The 18,963-nt window shown below is 42.8% G+C and overlaps 1 protein-coding gene across 3 annotated transcripts in view; it reads right to left on the bottom strand.

Annotated features, from left to right (window-relative positions):
• The window catches only part of MAG (myelin associated glycoprotein), a 61,306-nt gene that overhangs the window by 17,983 nt on the left and 24,360 nt on the right, over window positions 1-18,963 (bottom strand). For all 3 annotated transcript variants that reach the window (XM_082273605.1, XM_082273606.1, XM_082273607.1), the window contains 4 exons: window positions 13,945-14,020; window positions 12,179-12,547; window positions 9,463-9,759; window positions 5,277-5,534 (listed from right to left, as the gene is read on the bottom strand). In XM_082273605.1, coding sequence (XP_082129731.1) covers window positions 5,277-5,534; window positions 9,463-9,759; window positions 12,179-12,547; window positions 13,945-13,993 — 973 coding nt within the window. In that variant the 5' untranslated portion in view covers window positions 13,994-14,020. The remainder of the gene's footprint in view (window positions 1-5,276; window positions 5,535-9,462; window positions 9,760-12,178; window positions 12,548-13,944; window positions 14,021-18,963) is intronic.

The raw sequence follows: 18,963 nt of genomic DNA on the forward strand, positions 1-18,963 counted from the left end.
TTTAGAAGAGGCTTCCTTCTGGGACGACAGCCATGCAGACCAAGTTGATGCAGTGTGCGGCGTATGGTCTGAGCACTGACAGGCTAATCCCCCACCCCTTCCACCTCTGCAGCAATGCTGGCAGCACTCATATGTCTATTTCCCAAAGACAGCCTCTGGATATGAAGCTGAATATGTGCACTCAACTTCTTTGGTCGACCATGGTGAGGCCTGTTCTGAGTGGAATCTGTCCTGTTAAACCGCTGTATGGTCTTATCCACTGTGCTGCAGCTCAGTTTCAGGGTCTTGGCAATCTTCCTATAGCCTAGACCATCTTTATGTAGAGCAACAATTCTTTTTTTCAGATCCTCAGAAAGTTCTTTGCCATGAGGTGCCATGTTGATCTTCCAGTGACCAGTATGAGAGAGTGAGAGTGATAACACCAAAATTAACACACCTGCTCCTCATTCATATCTGAGACCTTGTAACACTAACGAGTCACATGACACTGGGGAGGGAAAATTGCTAATTGGGCCCATTTTTTACATTTTCACTTAGGGGTGTACTCACTTTTATTGCCAGCGGTTTAGACATTAATGGCTGCGTGTTGAGTTATTTTGAGGGGACAGCAAATTTACACTGTTATACAAGCTGTACACTCACTACTTTACATTGTAGCAAAGTGTCATTTCTTCAGTGTTGTCACATGAAAAGATGTAATAAAATATTTACAGAAATGTGAGGGGTGTACTCACTTTTATGAGATGCTGTATACTGGAGTAACATATTACTATGAAGCCTGATATCTTCCCAGCTGCTTGTTAGACATCACTGCCACCTAGTGGATGAAATGCTTTACGCACTTCGGCAGGATATTTATGTGTTGCATAGTAATCCCAATATTCTGACAGGGTCAGATGCCGGCCAAATTTCCTGAATCCAAATCAAAACTGCAATATTATTTTTGGCAGGTTGGTCTTCCAAATAGCTCAGGCTGTTTCTGCTTTATAACTGCTGTTGCCTAAGGATCTTTAGCTTGAGTACCAGGGCCACCACCTCCCACCCTTCTATATTCCTATTGTTTTGGAGCTGCTGTTGGGTTTTCGGATTTCCCCAGAATACATCCTAACTTTTCAATTTTTTGGCCCCATGATCCCATCAGGCAGGGTTGCCAGGAGCTCCCCAAGCCATTCTGCACAATTTTGTATTATTTTCTGCTCTCTAATGCACAATTTATGGAGGGTTCAGTGGGAGTTCAATGGGACTTTTGGATGAACAACAACTAATGAAACTTGTGAGAAGTTGAATTTTCTTTAGTTGCCTTGAAATAATTTTCCACATTATGTCATGTTACAACCAAAGACGTAAATGTATTTCATTGGGATTTTATGTGATAGACCAGGGATCCTCAATCTACGGCCCTCCAGCTGTTGCGGAACTACACATCCCATGAGGCATTGTAAGACTCTGACATTCACAGACATGACTAGGCATGATGGGAATTGTAGCTCCTGAACAACTGGAGGGCCATAGTTTGAAGACCCCTGTGATAGACCAATGTGGCACATAATTGTGAAGTGGAAGGAAAATGATAAATGGTTTTCCAAACTTTTTTACAAATAAATATATGAAAAGTGTGGCATGCATTTGTATTCAGCCCCCTTTACTCTGATACCCCTAACTAAAATCTAGTGGAACCAATTGCCTTCAAAAGTCACCTATTTAGTAGATAGAGTCCACCTGTGTGTAATATAATCTCAGTATAAATATAGCTGTTCTGTGAAGCCCTCAGAGGTTTGTTAGAGAACCTTAGTGAACTAACCACATCGTGAAGGCCAAGGAACACACCAGACAGGTCAGGCATAAAGTTGTGGAGAAGTTTTAAAGCAGGGTTAGGTTATAAAAAAATATCCCAAGCTTTGAACATCTCTAGATTACTGTTCAATCCATCATCCGAAAATGGAAAGAGTATGGCACAACTGCAAACACTACCAAGACATGGCTGTCCAAATAAACTGACCGGCCGGGCAAGGAGAGCATTCATCAGAGAAGCAGCCAAGAGGCCCATGATGACTCTAGTGAAGCTGCAGAGATCCACAGCTCAGATGGGAGAATCTGTCCACAGGGCAACTATTAGTCATACACTCCACAAATCTGCCCTTGGAAGAGTGGCGAGAAGAAAGCCAGTGTTAAAAGAAAGTCATAAGAAGTCCTGTTTGCAGTTCGCGAGAAGCCATGTGGGGGACACAGCAAACATGTGGAAGGTGATCTGGTCAGATGAGACCAAAAATTAACTTTTTGGCCTAAAAGAAAAACGCTATGTGTGGTGGAAAACTAACACTGCACACCACGCTGAACTCACCATCCCCACTGTGAAACATGGTGGTGGCAGTATCATGTTGTGGGGATGCTTTTCTTCAGCAGGGACAGGGAAGCTGGTCAGAGTTGGTGGGAAGATGAATGGAGAAAAATATCGGGCAATCTTAAAAAAAAAACTGTTAGAGTCTGCAAAAGGCTTGAGACTGGGGTGGAGATTCACCTTTCAGCAAGACAACATCCCCAAACATACAGCCAGAGCTACAATGGAATGGTTTACATCAAAGCATATTCATGTGTTAGAGTGGCCCAGTCACAGTCCAGACCTAAATCCAATTGAGAATCTGTGGGAAGACTTGAGCCAGGGCTTGAGCTATTTTGCAAATTAGAATGGGCAAAAATGTCCCTCTCTAGATGTGCAAAGCTGGTAGAGACATCCCCAAAAAGACTTGCAGCTGTAATTGCCGGGAAAGGTGGTTCTACAAAGTATTGACTCGGGGGGTGAATACAAATGCAGCCACACTTTTCACATATTCATTTGTAAAAAAATGTTGAAAACTATTTATCATTTTCCTTCCACTTCACAATTATGTGCCACTTTGTGTCGGTCTATCACATAAAATCCCAATAAAATACATTTACGTTTTTTGGTTGTAACATGACAAAATGTGGAGAATTTCAAGGGGTATGAATACTTTTTCAAGGCACTGTATGGAACATATTATAAAATGGTTCTTCCCTAGGTTTGAACTGTTAAGAGTAAAAATTCTACTGAAGAGCAAATACCACAATTGCCTAAGAGCAGATATTACAAATGCCTAAGAATAAATACCAAAATGACTTAACGGAAAAAAAACCCAAGTACCTAAGACCAAATACCACAGCTACATAGGGACAGATACTCCAAATGCCTAAAACCAGATTTTACAACTCCCTAAGAGCAGATATTACAACTCCCTAAGGGCATATATTACATATACCCAAGAGCCGATATTACAACTACCTAAGAATAGAAACCAAAATAACTTAGCAGAAAAAAACCCAAGTACCTAAGGCCAATACCACAACTACATAGAAACAGCTACCCCAACTGCCTAAAAGCTGATATCACAACTCCCTAAGAGCAGACATTACAACTAGGGATCGATCGATTATCGACAATACCGATATATCGGGGGCCGATATGCACTTTCCCTGATATATCAGAATCAGCCCCTGAGGTGGCCGATATTGCCAATATTTCGGGAAAGTGCTTGTACCGGAGTGATGCCTGCAGCTAGAGGCATCTCCCCGGTACTGGCGTCATTACAGTCGGCTGTCTGGTAATGACAACCGATGCGGCTGAGAAGCCGCTCGGCTGTCATTACAAGGAGTGGGAGGGGATGTCCCCGTCCCCCTCCTGCTGGGAGACCCGGGCATCCTACCTGCATGGCCACCGAAGAGAAGACCCGATCAAAGCCGCATTCGGCTCTGATCGGGTCTCCATGTAAAAAACCCGGAAGGGATGTCATATTCGGTGGCAAAGTCAAAGAAATGCAAGCATTCAAAACAGCCAAACTTGGTGTTTTGAATGCTTTTAAGTGCAGAGGAGGGGTTTGGGGTCTTTTAGGACCCCCAGATCCCTCCACCACAGTACCTTTTAATAAGTAAAAAAAAAATGTTTTAAATGTCCGAAAATATCGGCCGATACTGATATGCGATGACCAAAATATTGGTATCGGTATCGACACTAAAAAAACGATATCGGTCGATCACTAATTACAACTTCCTAAGAGCTGATATCACAACTCCCTAAGAGCAGATATCACAACTCCCTAAGAGCAGATATTACAACTCCCTAAGAGCAGATATTACAACTCCCTAAGAATAGAAACCAAAATGACTTAACAGAAAAAACCCAAGTACCCAAGACCAAATACCACAACTACATAGAAACAGATACCCCAACTGCCTAAAATCAGATACCCCATCTGCCTAAAATCAGATACCCCAACTGCCTAAAAGCAGATACCACAACTGCCTAAAAGCAGATACCACAACTGCCTAAAATCAGATTCCCCATCTGCCTAAAAGCAGATACCCCAACTGCCTAAAAGCAGATACCACAACTACCTAAAATCAGATACCCCAACTGCCTAAAATCAGATACCCCATCTGACTAAAATCAGATACCCCAACTGCCTAAAAGCAGATACCACAACTGCCTAAAAGCAGATACCACAACTGCCTAAAATCAGATACCCCAACTGCCTAAAAGCAGATACCCCAACTGCCTAAAAGCAGATACCACAACTGCCTAAAATCAGGTACCCCAACTGCCTAAAATCAGATACCCCAACTGCCTAAAAGCAGATACCCCAACTGCCTAAAAGCAGATACCACAACTGCCTAAAATCAGATACCACAACTGCCTAAAATCAGATACCCCAACTGCCTAAGAGCAGATACTACATTGACCTAAGACCAGATATCAAAACAACCTAACAGAAGATACCCCAACTACCTAGGACTAGACACCATAACTACCTAAGAGAAGATATTACAACTCCCTAAAAATAGAAACCAAAATGACTTAACAGAAAAAAACCCAAGTGCCCAAGACCAAATACCACAACTAGATAGAAACAGATACCCCAACTGCCTAAAAGCAGATATCACAACTGCCTAAAATCAGATACCCCAACTGCCTAAAAGCAGATATCACAACTCCCTAAGAGCAGATATACAACCACCCAAAATCAGATACCACAACTTCCTAGGAGCAGATACTACATTGACCTAAGACCAGATATCAAAACAACCTAACAGAAGATACCCCAACGACCTAGGACTAGACACCATAACTATCTAAGCGTTGATACCACAGTCTTAGGAAAGGATCAACCCATTCCAGAAATCTAAATCATTTTCCATCTGTTATCCTCCTGCATAGCCCAGAAGTTATAAAATTATAGACACATAGATCCTCCTTTTCTACTCACACATGACCGCCAGCCCCATGGACTTGTTGATCCTCCCATAGTCGTTCTCGGCAGAGCACAGGTACACGCCATCATGGTTGTAGGTTACGTACTCTAGCTCTAGGGTGAGGTTTCCTGTGAAGTCTTCCTTTAAAACCACGTCATCCTTCAGCCACGTAACACGTGACATAGGGTTACTGTCAACGACGCAGACAAACACCACCTGTGTGCCTTCTGTGGTTTCCGTGGATGAGTTTATATCCACGATGCGCGGGGCGTCTGTAACAGATGGAAATTATCACATCTCATGTTATATTGAGGAAACCAGAAACATCAGCTCTAGATAAATCTTGGATAGAATGGGAAAGGATTAGAATTTCTTTCCACTGTGAAGGTTCTTCCTCGCTTCCTGTCTCAGTGACTCTATAGCAGTGATGGCGAACCTTGGCACGCCAGATGTTTTGAAATGCCATTTCCCATGATGCTCAACTACACTGCAGAGTGTATGAGCATCATGGGAAATGTAGTTCCAAAACATCTGGAGTGCCAAGGTTCGCCATCACTGCTCTATGGCGTCAATTTATTAAACATTCATTGCATGGATTTTTTTTCTGTATTCTTATTAGTAGATTAATTCCTGTTAACTGTCGGCTCTATATAAATCCTATATAATAATAATAATATTGGAAGCGCCGCCTAGTGGCCAAAATGCGGTATGTTTTCTCATTGAAGCAGATCAGAAAACGATATACATTTTGTCCACTAGATGGCGCTGGAAATATGAGACTGGATCTATTAAAAAGAATACAGAGAAATTTTGTTCAGCTTGCATGAATGCTGCTGACATTCGTGCAACAAATTTTTTGTAAAAAGACCCTTATGACAGGAAATTATAGGAATGGGGGTGGGGAGGGGTCACAAGGACATGAAGATACAAACAGCTACAAAAACCTGACAGAGGTGCTAACCTTTCCTGACTCTAAAAGGTATTTTTTGTTGCTGACTGGTCTTCGACTTTCTTCCTGTCATGGTGACACCATAGAAGAGATAAAGGAAATGGGGGTCACTAGTACAGGAAGAAAGGCAGCAATAAAAATCTGACATATGTTCTAACTCTTTGCCACCATATTCAAAAATATGATTTTGTTGCAGTCTGTGTCTTGATGCCACCTTTAAGCAATCCTAAAGGGCACTTAAGGAATGCTAATATGGTCAATATCATTGCATGTCACTTTTAAGATTCCTTAAAGTGGAGTTCCGGCCACAGAATCGTTTTTTTTTTTATCAATACATCCCAAACTGTCACCCCCCCCCCCCCCCTCATACATCAACTAATCCTGTTTTTTACAGTGTAATAATCAATTGGCAATTATAAAATCTTCCTTTATAAAATGTGTCCTGAGCGCCGCCATCTTTGTCCGGGTTCCCCTGAAGACGCTCTGTGTTAATAGATGCCCTTCTTCCTGGTTCGAGAGAGGAGCCGGTGAATGCAGCGCGAAATCTTGCGCATGCCCAATACTATGCGATCGGCATAGTACAGGGACGCCTATCATCGCGTTATTTCCTGTTTGCAAATAACGCGATGAGAGGAGCGGCTGGCCGCCTACGTCACTGCCCATTGCATCCTGGGAGTGATGAGTAAGAGCTCCCAGGATGCATTGCGGGACAGGAAGTGACGGCGCGGGCCGTGGCCGCAGAGGGAGGAAGTGGAAGGAAAGGTGAGTATATTTTCTACAATAATAAGGTAAATAAAAAAAAAAATCGTAACTACCCATTTGTTTTTCAGGTAACAAACAGCAAGCGGATGGCCCCAAAATCGATTAGGTTGATTTTGTGGTTGGAACTCCGCTTTAAGTGCTCTTCAGCACACCTTAGGGCAGTGATGGCGAACCTTGGCACCCCAGATGTTTTGGAACCACATTTACCATGATGCTCAACTTCACTGCAGAGTGCATGAACATCTTTGGAAATGTAGTTCCAAAACATCTGGGGTGTCAAGGTTTTCCTTCACTGCCTTAGGGTCTACTCTGAAAATTCCTCAAGCATCCGCACAGCAAACACAAACAATCCCCATAATGTGTCTAATATTTATATTTCCTATGAATTTCAGCTCCATCTAGTGGCCATAATGTGGTACAGTGGGTACGGAAAGTATTCAGACACCCTTACATTTTTCACTCTTTGTTATATTGCAGCCATTTGCTAAAATCATTTAGGTTCATTCTTCTTCCTCATGAATGTACACATAGCACCCCATACTGACAGAAAAACACAGAATTGTTGACATTGTTGCAGATTTATTAAAAAATAAAAACTGGAATATCACATGGTCCTAAGTATTCAGACCCTTTGCTCAGTATTTAGTAGAAGCCCCCTTTTGATCTAATACAGCCAGGAGTCTTTTTGGGAAAGATGCAACAAGTCTTTCACACCTGGATTTGGGGATCCTCTGCCATTCCTCCTTGCAGATCCTCTCCAGTTCTGTCAGGTTGGATGGTAAACGTTGCTGGACAGCCATTTTTAGGTCTCTCCAGAGATGCTCAATTGGGTTTAAGTCAGGGCTCTGGCTGGGCCATTCAAGAACAGTCACTGAGTTGTTGTGAAGCCACTCCTTCGTTATTTTAGCTGTGTGCTTAGGGTCATTGTCTTGTTGGAAGGTAAACCTTCGGCCCAGTCTGAGGTCCAGAGCACTCTTGAGAAGGTTTTTGTCCAGGATATCCCTGTACTTGGCCGCATTCATCTTTCCCTCGATTGCAACCAGTCGTCCTGTCCCTGCAGCTGAAAAACACCCCCACAGCATGATGCTGCCACCACCATGCTTCACTGTTGGGACTGTATTGGACAGGTGATGAGCAGTGCCTGGTTTTCTCCACACATACCGCTTAGAATTAAGGCCAAAAAGTTCTATTTTGGTCTCATCAGACCAGAGAATCTTATTTCTCACCATCTTGGAGTCCTTCAGGTTTTTTTTAGCAAACTCCATGCAGGCTTTCATGTGTCTTACACTGAGGAGAGGCTTCCGTCGGGCCACTCTGCCATAAAGTCCCGACTGGTGGAGGGCTGCAGTGATGGTTGACTTTCTACAACTTTCTCCCATCTCCTGACTGCATCTCTGGACCTCAGCCACAGTGATCTTTGGGTTCTTCTTTACCTCTCTCACCAAGGCTCTTCTCCCACGATAGCTCAGTTTGGCCGGAAGGCCAGCTCTAGGAAGGGTTCTGGTCGTCCCAAACTTCTTCCATTTGAGGATTATGGAGGCCACTGTGCTCTTAGGAACCTTAAGTGCAGCAGAAATCTTTTTGTAACCTTGGCCAGATCTGTGCCTTGCCACAATTCTGTCTCTGAGCTCCTCAGGCAGTTCCTTTGACCTCATGATTCTCATTTGCTCTGACATGCATTGTGATCTGGAAGGTCTTATATAGACAGGTGTGTGGCTTTCCTAATCAAGTCCAATCAGTATAATCAAACACAGCTGGACTCAAATGAAGGTGTAGAACCATCTCAAGGATGATCAGAAGAAATGGAAAGCACCTGAGTTAAATATATGAGTGTCACAGCAAAGGGTCTGAATACTTAGGACCATGTGATATTTCAGTTTTTCTTTTTTAATAAATCTGCAACAATGTCCACAATTCTGTGTTTTTCTGTCAGTATGGGGTGCTATGTGTACATTCATGAGGAAGAAGAATGAACTTAAATGATTTTAGCAAATGGCTGCAATATAACAAAGAGTGAAAAATTTAAGGGGGTCTGAATACTTTCCGTACCCACTGTATATTCCTGACTACGGTATTCCAGGAAATTACCACATGATGGCCACTAAATGGAGCTGACGATCATAGCAAATACACATATTAGACACTAGGGATGGGTTTAGACGTGTTTGAATCCTACCCGCCAGAAAACTGTCAATGCACACCACCAATCATAGGCAGTGAGGCATTTCCCGGCCTATGATTCGCCTATGATTCGCGGTGTGAAGTGACGGCTTATTGGGGGGTATGATCCGAACAAGCCTGAGCCCATCATTATTAGACAAATTACAGGGATTATTTTATAAATAGAGCCCTTAAAGTACACTTAAGGCATGCTATCATGGCCTCCCACTCAATGTCATTGTATGATATTTTTAGCATGCCCAAAGTGCTATTTTGCAGTTTTTTTGCAGCTTGATGAATCAGGAAAACTTGAAGCCTTTGCGACTCACATTTTACATCCATGGTCACAAATCCCTTATACTCCAGTTCTGTGCCCGGATAGGTGACTCTACAGCCGAGCCGTTGCCCGTTGTTCTTATGGGTGGGCAGGAATTTCAGGGTAGAGGTCTGCTTCCAAGAGAGATTGTTCTCCTCCAGGCGGGCGAACACCATGTGATGCTCCAGCCCCTCGATGTCCATCCAAGTCACCGTGGGCTTCATGTCGGGGCAGTTATCGTCCACCAAGCATGTGATCTCCGTCTCGGAGCCTGAGATTATTTCCTGAGGCTGGACCACAAAGGGCTCATCTGGAAGCAAAATAAAGGCCAAGATGTCAAAAGGCGAAGAACTTCAATCACACATTGTGTGACCCAACGAGTTTATCACTATGATACAGGTACCCTTTATCCTCTATAGAAATGCAATAACTTTGAACTAGAAACACACACCTGTGCACACTCCTATTTCGGAGACCACGCTGGCACTGACCACAGCAGGTCTCAGACAAACAATTGGGAACCAATCAGTGTGGTTCCTGGATATCTAATCACTATGATAGCCAATCATGGTGTTTTATTGAAAGCTGAAAATATTCCTTTACAAGCCAACCCCTCCAGCTTGCAGATAGCACTGTACCTCTCTCTCTGTGCACAGTGTCACAGAGGTACAGTGATAGAAACAATGACTGGGTCATCCCTGTATCCTCAGCGCCATCTAGTGGACAAAATGCAGTATAGTTTCCTGAAAAACCTAAATGAGGAAACTATTCCGTATTTTGGACACTAGATGGAGCTGATGATACAGGAATTAATCTCTTATAACAGGGGTCTCCAAACTTTTTAAACAAAGGGCCAATTTACTGTCCTTTAGAATTACCAGGGGGGGCCAGACTGCGGCCATTAAGAGTAGAGAAGGTCCTGGTGTCAGTGCGAATAAACAACACCCCATCCTTGGTTTAAGTGGGAGGAATTGAGCCCCATTATTGGTGTCATTGGTTCCTATTGTTGGTGTCATTGGGATGAATTGTGCCCCATTGTTTGTTGTCATTGGGAGGAATTCTGCCCCTTCATTGGTGACATTGGGCCCAATTGTTGGTGTCATTGAGAGGAATTGTTCCCCATTGTTGGTGCTATTGGGCCCAATTGTTGTCTTTGGAAAGAATTGTGCCCCATCTTTGGTGTCATTGTGCCCAATTGTTGGTGTCATTGGGATGAATTGTGCCCCATTGTTTGTTGTCAGTGGCAGAAATTGTGACCCATCGTTGGTGCCATTGGGCCCAATTGTTGGTGTCCTTGGGAGGAATTGTGCCCCATGGTTGGTGTCATTGGGCCCAATCATTGGTGTCTTTGGGATAAACTGTGCCCTATCATTCGTGTTAGTGAAAGGAATTGTGCCCTATCATTGGTAATCGTGGGGGAAATTGTGCCCTATCATTGGTGCCATTGGGCCCAATCGTTGGTGTCTTTGGGATGAATTTTGCCCCATCGTTTGTTGTCAGTGGCAGGACTTGTGACCCATCGTTGGTGCCATTGGGCCCAATTGTTAGGGCACAATTTATCCCAAAGACACCAACGACTGGGCCCAATGGCACCAACGATGGGTCACAATTCCTGCCACTGACAACAAACAATGGGGAAAACGTCATCCCAAAGACACCAATGATTGGGCCAAATGGTACCAATGATGGGGCACATTTTCTCCCATGATCACCAATGATGGGGCACAATTTATCTGAAAGACACCATCATTGGTCATAGTGGGAGGAATTGTGCCCCATCATTGGTGCAATTGGGCCCAATTGTTGGTGTCCTTGGGAGGAATTGTGCCCCATCATTGGTGTCATTGGGCCCAATCGTTGGTGTCATTGGGATAAATTGTGCCCTATCATTGATGATAGTGGGAGGAATTGTGCCCCATCATTGGTGCCATTGGGCCCAATTGTTGGTGTCCTTGGGAGGAATTGTGCCTCGTCGTTGGTGCCATTGGGCCTCATTGTTGGTGTCATTGGTAGGAATTGTGCCCCATTGTTGGTGTCAGTGGGAGGAATTGTGCTTCATCGTTGGTTCCAATAGGCCCAATTTATGGTGTCATTGGGAGGAATTGTATCCCATTGTTGGTGTTAGTGGGAGCAATTGTGCCCCGCCCATTGATGCCATTGCACCCAATTGTTGGTGTCATTGTGAAGAATTGTGCCCCATCGTTTGTGTCAGTGGAAGGAATTGTTCCCCCCTTTTTGGGGTCAGTAGATGGAATAGTGCCCCAAGGGTCAGATAACAGCAAGCAAAAGGCCGCACCTGGCCCCTGGGCCACAGTTTGGAGACCCCTGTCTTACAAGAATAATGGTGACATTACATTTAGCTTGCAAGAATGCACCTGAAAATTGTGCAACAAATGTTTTATAAATAGACCCCACGCAGATCCAGCACAGATCACTTTTTAGAGGGTTGCCACATGTGAAAGCAAGCCTATAGTGAGCTGCAGAAGAGAAAAATTAGGTCTTCAGCTGTACCTGACTTGGCTGGGCTGTATGGCAGAGCCATTCAAATCTTAGAACCTGATGGACACAAATGCAAATTCCTGAGCAGGAAGCTGGAGTTCAGCTTATAATAGGTCAGTATAAAATAAATTACTCTTTTTTGTTAACCAATGATGGTGCTAAATTTGGTTTTGATGCTTCAGCATCCTCTGGTCATGAATGGGTTTACCATGGGAAACAGAGGCACTTACCTAGTATGTAAAGGTTGGCGTGCTCGGAGTAGGTGTACTGGTTATATCCCCCCAGGTCCGCCCGGAAGTAGTACTTTCCCTGCAGCTCACTGCTGACCCGGTCAATCTGTATGGAGCAGTTGGATTCCTGGAGATCCCCAATCATTTTGGTCCGTCCCATGTAGATCTCGTGCGCCGTGCTGGTCTTGGATTTGAAGACCACGGGAGGGAAGTTTTTAGGGTACGGACTGTTGAAGTACCAAATACCGTGGATCATCGATGGTCGAATGTCTTCTGGATAGTTGAAGCTACATGGGATGGCTACGCAAGTGTCTTTAAAAGCAGAAATGGACGCCGGCATCCAAGCCGCCCAATGTCTACTCAATGCACCTAGAAGAGAGGTCACCGTACAGATTAAAGAGCCGAATTTACAAGTTGTTTATACCCATATGGAAGAAAAATATATTTCCAATATATTTAGGGAACAATTTTTAGAAATATATTGAATATGGCCAAAATTGTAGCATTTCAAATATATTTCCAATATATTTGGGGGAAAAATTATTATTTTTTTAAATATATTTTAAATATATTTTTTTTCCATGTGGGTATTTCCTGCCTTACCCCCCTCATCAATTTTTTTAACCAGTTCTGGACCGGAGAGTCCATTAAGGGTTAAAAAAAAAAAAGGGTCCTGAAGGATTTTCCCCCTTAATGATCAGGCCATTTTTTGAGATTCGGCACTGCGTTACTTTAACAGAAAATTGCGCGGTTGTGTGATGCTGTACCCAAATAAAATTGATGCTCTTTTTTTCCCACAAATAGAGTTTTCTTTTGGTGGTATTTATCCACCTGTGCGATTTTTTTTTTTTTTTTTTTTTGCGCTATAAACAAAAAAACAGCGACAATTTAAAAAAAAATATAAATATATATATTTTTTCACTTTCTGCTATATAACATTCCCAATAAAAAAAAAAAAAAATTAGAAATCAAATTTTTTTCATTATTTTAGGACAATTTGTATTCTGCTACATGTTTTTGTTAAAAAAAAATTCCAATATCCCGTATTTTGATTGGTTTGCGCAAAAGTTATCGCGTCTACAAACTAGGGGGAAAGATTTATGTCATTTTTATTTATTTATTTATTTATTTTTTACTAGTAATGGCGGTGATCTGTGATTTTTTGCGGGACTGCGACATTGCGGGCGACAGATCGGACCCCTAACTGACATTTTTTACACTTTTGGGGGAACCGGTGACATTACTACAGTAATCAGTGCTAAAAATATGCACTGTTACTGTAATAATGACACTGGCAGGGAAAGGGTTAACCCAGGGGCGATCAAAGGGTTAAATGTGAGCCTAGGGGGTGTTTTCTAACTGTGGGGGGGGGATGGGCTTGGGAAATCAACACAGAGACCTGTGATCCTAAATAGTAGGAACACAGGAGCTCTGTGTTGATAGCTGAGAGAACAATGGTCTGCTGTGTTTACAACAACAGACCGCTGTTCTCTCTTCACGGGGAGCGATCGCGGGTGCCCGGCGGCATTGGCGGCCGCCGGCCCCTTGGATCGGCTTTCCTCTATCTGACTTGCTGCAGCTCCTAATACACATGGTGAGATGCTCACAGTGTGCAGCGAAATCAGAGTTAGCCATTTCAGTACAGGAGAAGAGTCGGTACAACTGTGCAAGACTGTAGGGGAGGCTGATTAGATAAAAAAACTCACAAGCATCAAAACTGTTTGTGAAGGAGATTTGTGATGTGTTCAGGTCCAAATTTTTTTTACCTTCTATTAGAATGAAGAGTAAAGGTAATGATTTCCACCGCCATTCCATCTTCCCCTCGAAGTTCAAATTTCTTCACTGCAATAAAACATATATGAAAAATAAGAACAAGGGAGAGGAAAGGGGAGGAAAGGAAAGGAAAGGAAAGGAAAGGAAAGGAAAGGAAAGGAAAGGAAAGGAAAGGAAAGGAAAGGAAAGGAAAGGAGGGGAAAGGAAGGGAAATAACAAAAAAAAAAGGAAAAGGAAAGGAAAGAAAGTGAAAGGAGGGGAGGGGAGGGAAAGGAAAAGAAAGGAAAGGAAAAAAGGAAAAGGAAATAAAGGAAAGAAAAATAAATACAGGAAAAGGAAATAAAGGAAAAGGAAAGGATAGAAAAAGAAGGGAAAGGGAATAAAAGGAAAGAAAAAGAAATAAAAGAAAATAAAGAAAAGGAAAGGAAATAAAATGAAAGGAGGGGAAGGAACATAAAGGGAAAGGAAAGGAAAGGAAAAGGAAAGGAAAAGGAAAAGAGGGGAAGGGAAATGTAAGGTAAGATAAGGAATGGAAAGGAAAGGAAAGCAAAAAAAAGAAAAAGGAACTAAGGGAAAGAAAAATAAATAAAAGAAAAGGAAAGGAAAGGAAAGAAAAAGAAGGGAAAGGGAATAAAAAGGAAAGAAAAAGAAATAAAAGAAGAGGAAATAGAATGAAATGAAAGGAAAGAAGGGGAAGGAACATAAAGGGAAAGGAAAGGAAAGGAAAAGGAAAAGAGGGGGAATGAAATGTAAGGTAAGATAAGGAATGGAAAAGAAAGGAAAGCAAAAAAAGGAAAAGGAAATAAGGGAAAGAAAAATAAATAAAAGTAAAGGAAATAAAGGAAAAGGAAAGGAAAAGAAGGGAAAGGAAATAAAAGGAAAGAAAAATAAAGAAAAGAAAATAAAGGAAAGGAGGGGAAGGGAAGGAAAGGAAAGGAAAGGAAAGGAAAAGAAAGGAAAAAAAGTAAAAGGAAAGAAAAAGAAATAAAAAAAGGAAAGGCAAGGAAAGGAAGGGAAGGGAGGGGAATGAAAGGAAGGGAAGGAAGTGAAAGCAAAAGAAGGGAAAGGAAATAAAATAAAAGGAAATAAATGAAAGGAAAACAAAAGGAATGGAACGGAAAAGAAAAGGAAATAAAATAAATGAAAGAAAATAAAGGAAGAGGAAAGGAAATAAAAGAAAATGAAAAATAAATAAAATAAACAAAGAAAAGGAAAATAAATAAATTAAAGCAAAGGAAGGGGAATGAAAGCAAGGGGAGGGAAAGGAAATAAAAGAAAAGGAAATAAGTGAAAGGAAAGGGAAGTAATGAAAAGGAAAATTAAGGCAAATAAATGAAAAGAAAGGAAATAAAGGAAAAGGGAAGTAAAGGAAAAAAAGGAAAGGAAAGAACGGGAAATTAAATAAAGGAAAAGGAATAGAAAGTAGAAGAAGAAGGAAGAAATGGGATCCCCTGTACCAGCTGTACCACTCAATTTCAAAAGGTTTCACTCCTCCTGCTGCACTGTACATAATGTTATTATATGATACATTCAACAGTAAGTTTTACCCTCCTGAGATACCCACATCACCTCTATCAGGAGGATGCATTTCCATTCGGCACAGAAATGGGGTCCCATCTTACTCCATGTAAACAGAAAGTAATGTAACCAGATCCCTATATGACATGTGCATGCATGAGATCCGGGGCTGTATCCTTAGGGGAAGGCTGCAAGAACAAGGAAGGGACAGCCGGCTACCGATGACATAGAAAGGAAAGATGGCGGCACAGGTCCAGGCAGATTAGAAAAGGACAAGGTGGGGATCGCGGGGCTGGTAAATATATGTATTCAGTTTTAAACAATAAAACTAGGAATAGGTGAATTTGACAAGATTTTATATGGGGGGGGGGTTCAAGGCCCCCCTGTATGCACGCTGCTTGTGGCGGTATTCTTCTATAACAAAGCAGGAGAAGAATTTGTGGTGTTTGCAGATTACTCATGTGTGATCACAACACTCTGACAGCTCTGTGATGTCTGTGGGAGGAAAGTAAAAATCTATTAAACATGAATTAATAGACTCAAACATCCTGAGCAGAAGACAGTTCCTGGAGTGGAAAGTCTAGAGTCATTCATGCATATTCCTGGCGTGGGGGAAGGGGGGACTTCAAACTTCCCGGCGTTATAGAAAACAGAAATCTGATTTATGGTGGCCATATACTATACAATCTGATTGTACAATCTCCTTTAGATCTACAATCAACTATGTAATGCAAGGGCCTGCCTGATTGCAAACAAGTTGAATGCATTGTTAAGAAGTGCCCTCCTGTTACATAGTTTTGGTAAATCTAAAGAAGATTGTGCAGAGATTGTACAATCAGATGGTATTGTGCCGGGGGTCTCCAAACAAAGGGCTGCTTTATTGTCCTTCAGACTTTAGGAAGGCCAGGCTGTGGCAGCTGGAGCAGTAATTTTCCTGGCATCAGTAAACATCGCCACATTTGGTATCAGGGGGAGGAATAGTGCCCCATCATTGGTATTATAAGGCGGAATAGTGCCTCATCATTGGTATCATTGTGAGGAATAGTGCCCCAACATTGGTATCATAAGGCGGAATATTGCCCAACATTGGTATCATAGGGAGGTATAGTGCCCCATTATTGGTATCAAGGGGGCAATATTGTCCCATCATTGGTATCATAGGGAGGTATAGTGCCCCATTATTGGTATCAAGGGGGGAATATTGTCCCATCATTGGTATCATAGGGCAGAATAGTGCCCCAACATTGGTATCATAAGGCGGAATAGTGCCCTATCATTGGTATCATAGTGAGGATTGGAATAGTGCCCCATCATTGGTATCATAGGGAGGTATCGTGCCCCAACATTGGTATTATAAGGCAGAATAATGCCCCAACATTGGTATCATAGGGAGGTATAGTGCCCCATTATTGGTATCATAAGGCGGATAAGTGCCCCAACATTGGTATCATAAGGCGGAATAGTGCCCCATTATTAGCATCATAAGGTGGAATAGTGCCCCAACATTGGTATCATATGGAGATATAGTGCCCCATTATTGGTATCGGGGGGGAATAGTTCCCCATCATAGGTATCATAAGGCGGAATAGTGCCCCATCATTGGTAACATAAGGCGGAATAGTGCCCCATTATTGGTATCATAGGGCGGAATAGTGCCCCAACATTGGTATCATAGGGAGGTATAGTGCCCCATAATTAGTATCACAGGGAGGTATAGTGCCCCATCATTGGTATCATAGGGAGGTATAGTGCCCCATCATTGGTATCATAGGGAGGTATAGTACCCCATTATTGGTATCGGGGGGGGGGAATTGCCCCATCATTGGTATCAGGGGGGGGATAGTGCCCCATCATTGGTATCATAGGGAGGTATAGTGCCCTATCATTGATATCATAGGGAGGTATAGTGCCCCATCATTGGTATCATAGGGAGGTATAGTTCCCCCATTATTGGTGTCAGTGGGAGAAATGGTGCCCCATAAATGGTGTCAATTGGCAGAATAATGTCTAGAAATGCCCCAAGGGCCAGATAAAGGCAAGCAAAGGGCCCCATCTGGCCCCCGGGCCTCAGTTTGGAGACCACTGGTATGGTGTAAAGCCAACCTTAATAAGGTGTATTTATATGTACAATACAAATCTACAACTCTGTCTTTAAACACCAGAGTGCCAGCACTGCAGATGACCAGTGGGGACCTTCCAGTGCCTAATATACATTCATATCCAGGGCTGGGCTAGGGGGCAGATAGGCAGAAGAGGCAACTGCCATGGGCAGTTCAGCAGGTGGGGGGCGCTAGAAGGGCAGGACATACAACCTATGCAGCTAAAATAGTTCACAGCTCATAGCAGGGGCTCTTTGACCTTTTTTGAGTTGGGTGCTAAAGGACCTTGTCCTGCTGACATCCGGACACATTCAACTGCTGATCTGCTGTCTTACCCTCATTGGTTATGGTTACTTTCCTTTGCTCCCCCGCCACTCCCTTTACCACCTATTACCTCCAAATTACTCTGCTTGGAGCCTATCCAGGGCTGAGAACTCTCTCTCGCCTCCATGTGGCCATTGGTCGTTCAGGTCCCCAGCTCCTTACCGTGGGAGGTAGGAGAGAGTCCCATGCTAATTTTAACCAAAGTTACTCAATAAATGCAGGCTGGTGGAAAAGGGGGCGGGTTGGTATTGAATTGGTAAAACACAGGTTCAATGGTGTATTTGTAAGGAATAATTTCTTTCTGTGCAAATTCTGGGAAAATCAAATTGTATTAGGCTATTTTCTCTCTATTAAGCTATTTTCTCTCTAGGTCAGATGAAATTCATTCACAAGGAATAGGGTGAATTAGGAAAATACTGCATCATGGCCACTAGATGGAGCTGATGATCATATAAAATATATTTTTAACATCAGAAATTTGAAAATATGTGGAAGCAAGATGGAGGGATTGAAGTCACATATATGCAGCAACATGGCGGTTGGATTAAAGCCACATATGTGCAGCAGCACAGCTGAGGAATTTTAGCTACATATCTAAAACCTAAACCACATATATGTGGCAGCACAGTGTTTGGATTTAAGCCACATATATGTGGCAGCACGGTGGTGGGATTTAAGAAAAATATATAAGGCAGCATGGCGGTCGGATTTATGCAACATTTATGTGGCAGCATGGAGGTGGGATTTAAGCCACATATATGTTGTAGCACCATGGTGGGATCTAAGCCTCATATATGTGGCAGCATGGTGGTGGGATCTAAGCCTCATATATGTGGCAGCACGGTGGTGGGATCTAAGCCACATATATGTGGCAGCACGGTGGTGGTATTTGAGCCATATATATGTGACAGCATGGTGGTGGGATTTAGGCACCATATATTTGACGGGGTGGCGGGTGGATTTAAGCCACATATATTAGGCAGCTTGGTGATGGGATTTAAGCCACATACTGTATACTGTATGTGGTAGCTCCATGGTGGGATATAAGCCACATATATGTGGCAGCGCGGT

This window comes from Pelophylax lessonae (assembly GCF_965119305.1).
Source record: "Pelophylax lessonae genome assembly, chromosome: 12".
Taxonomy (NCBI): domain Eukaryota; kingdom Metazoa; phylum Chordata; class Amphibia; order Anura; family Ranidae; genus Pelophylax; species Pelophylax lessonae.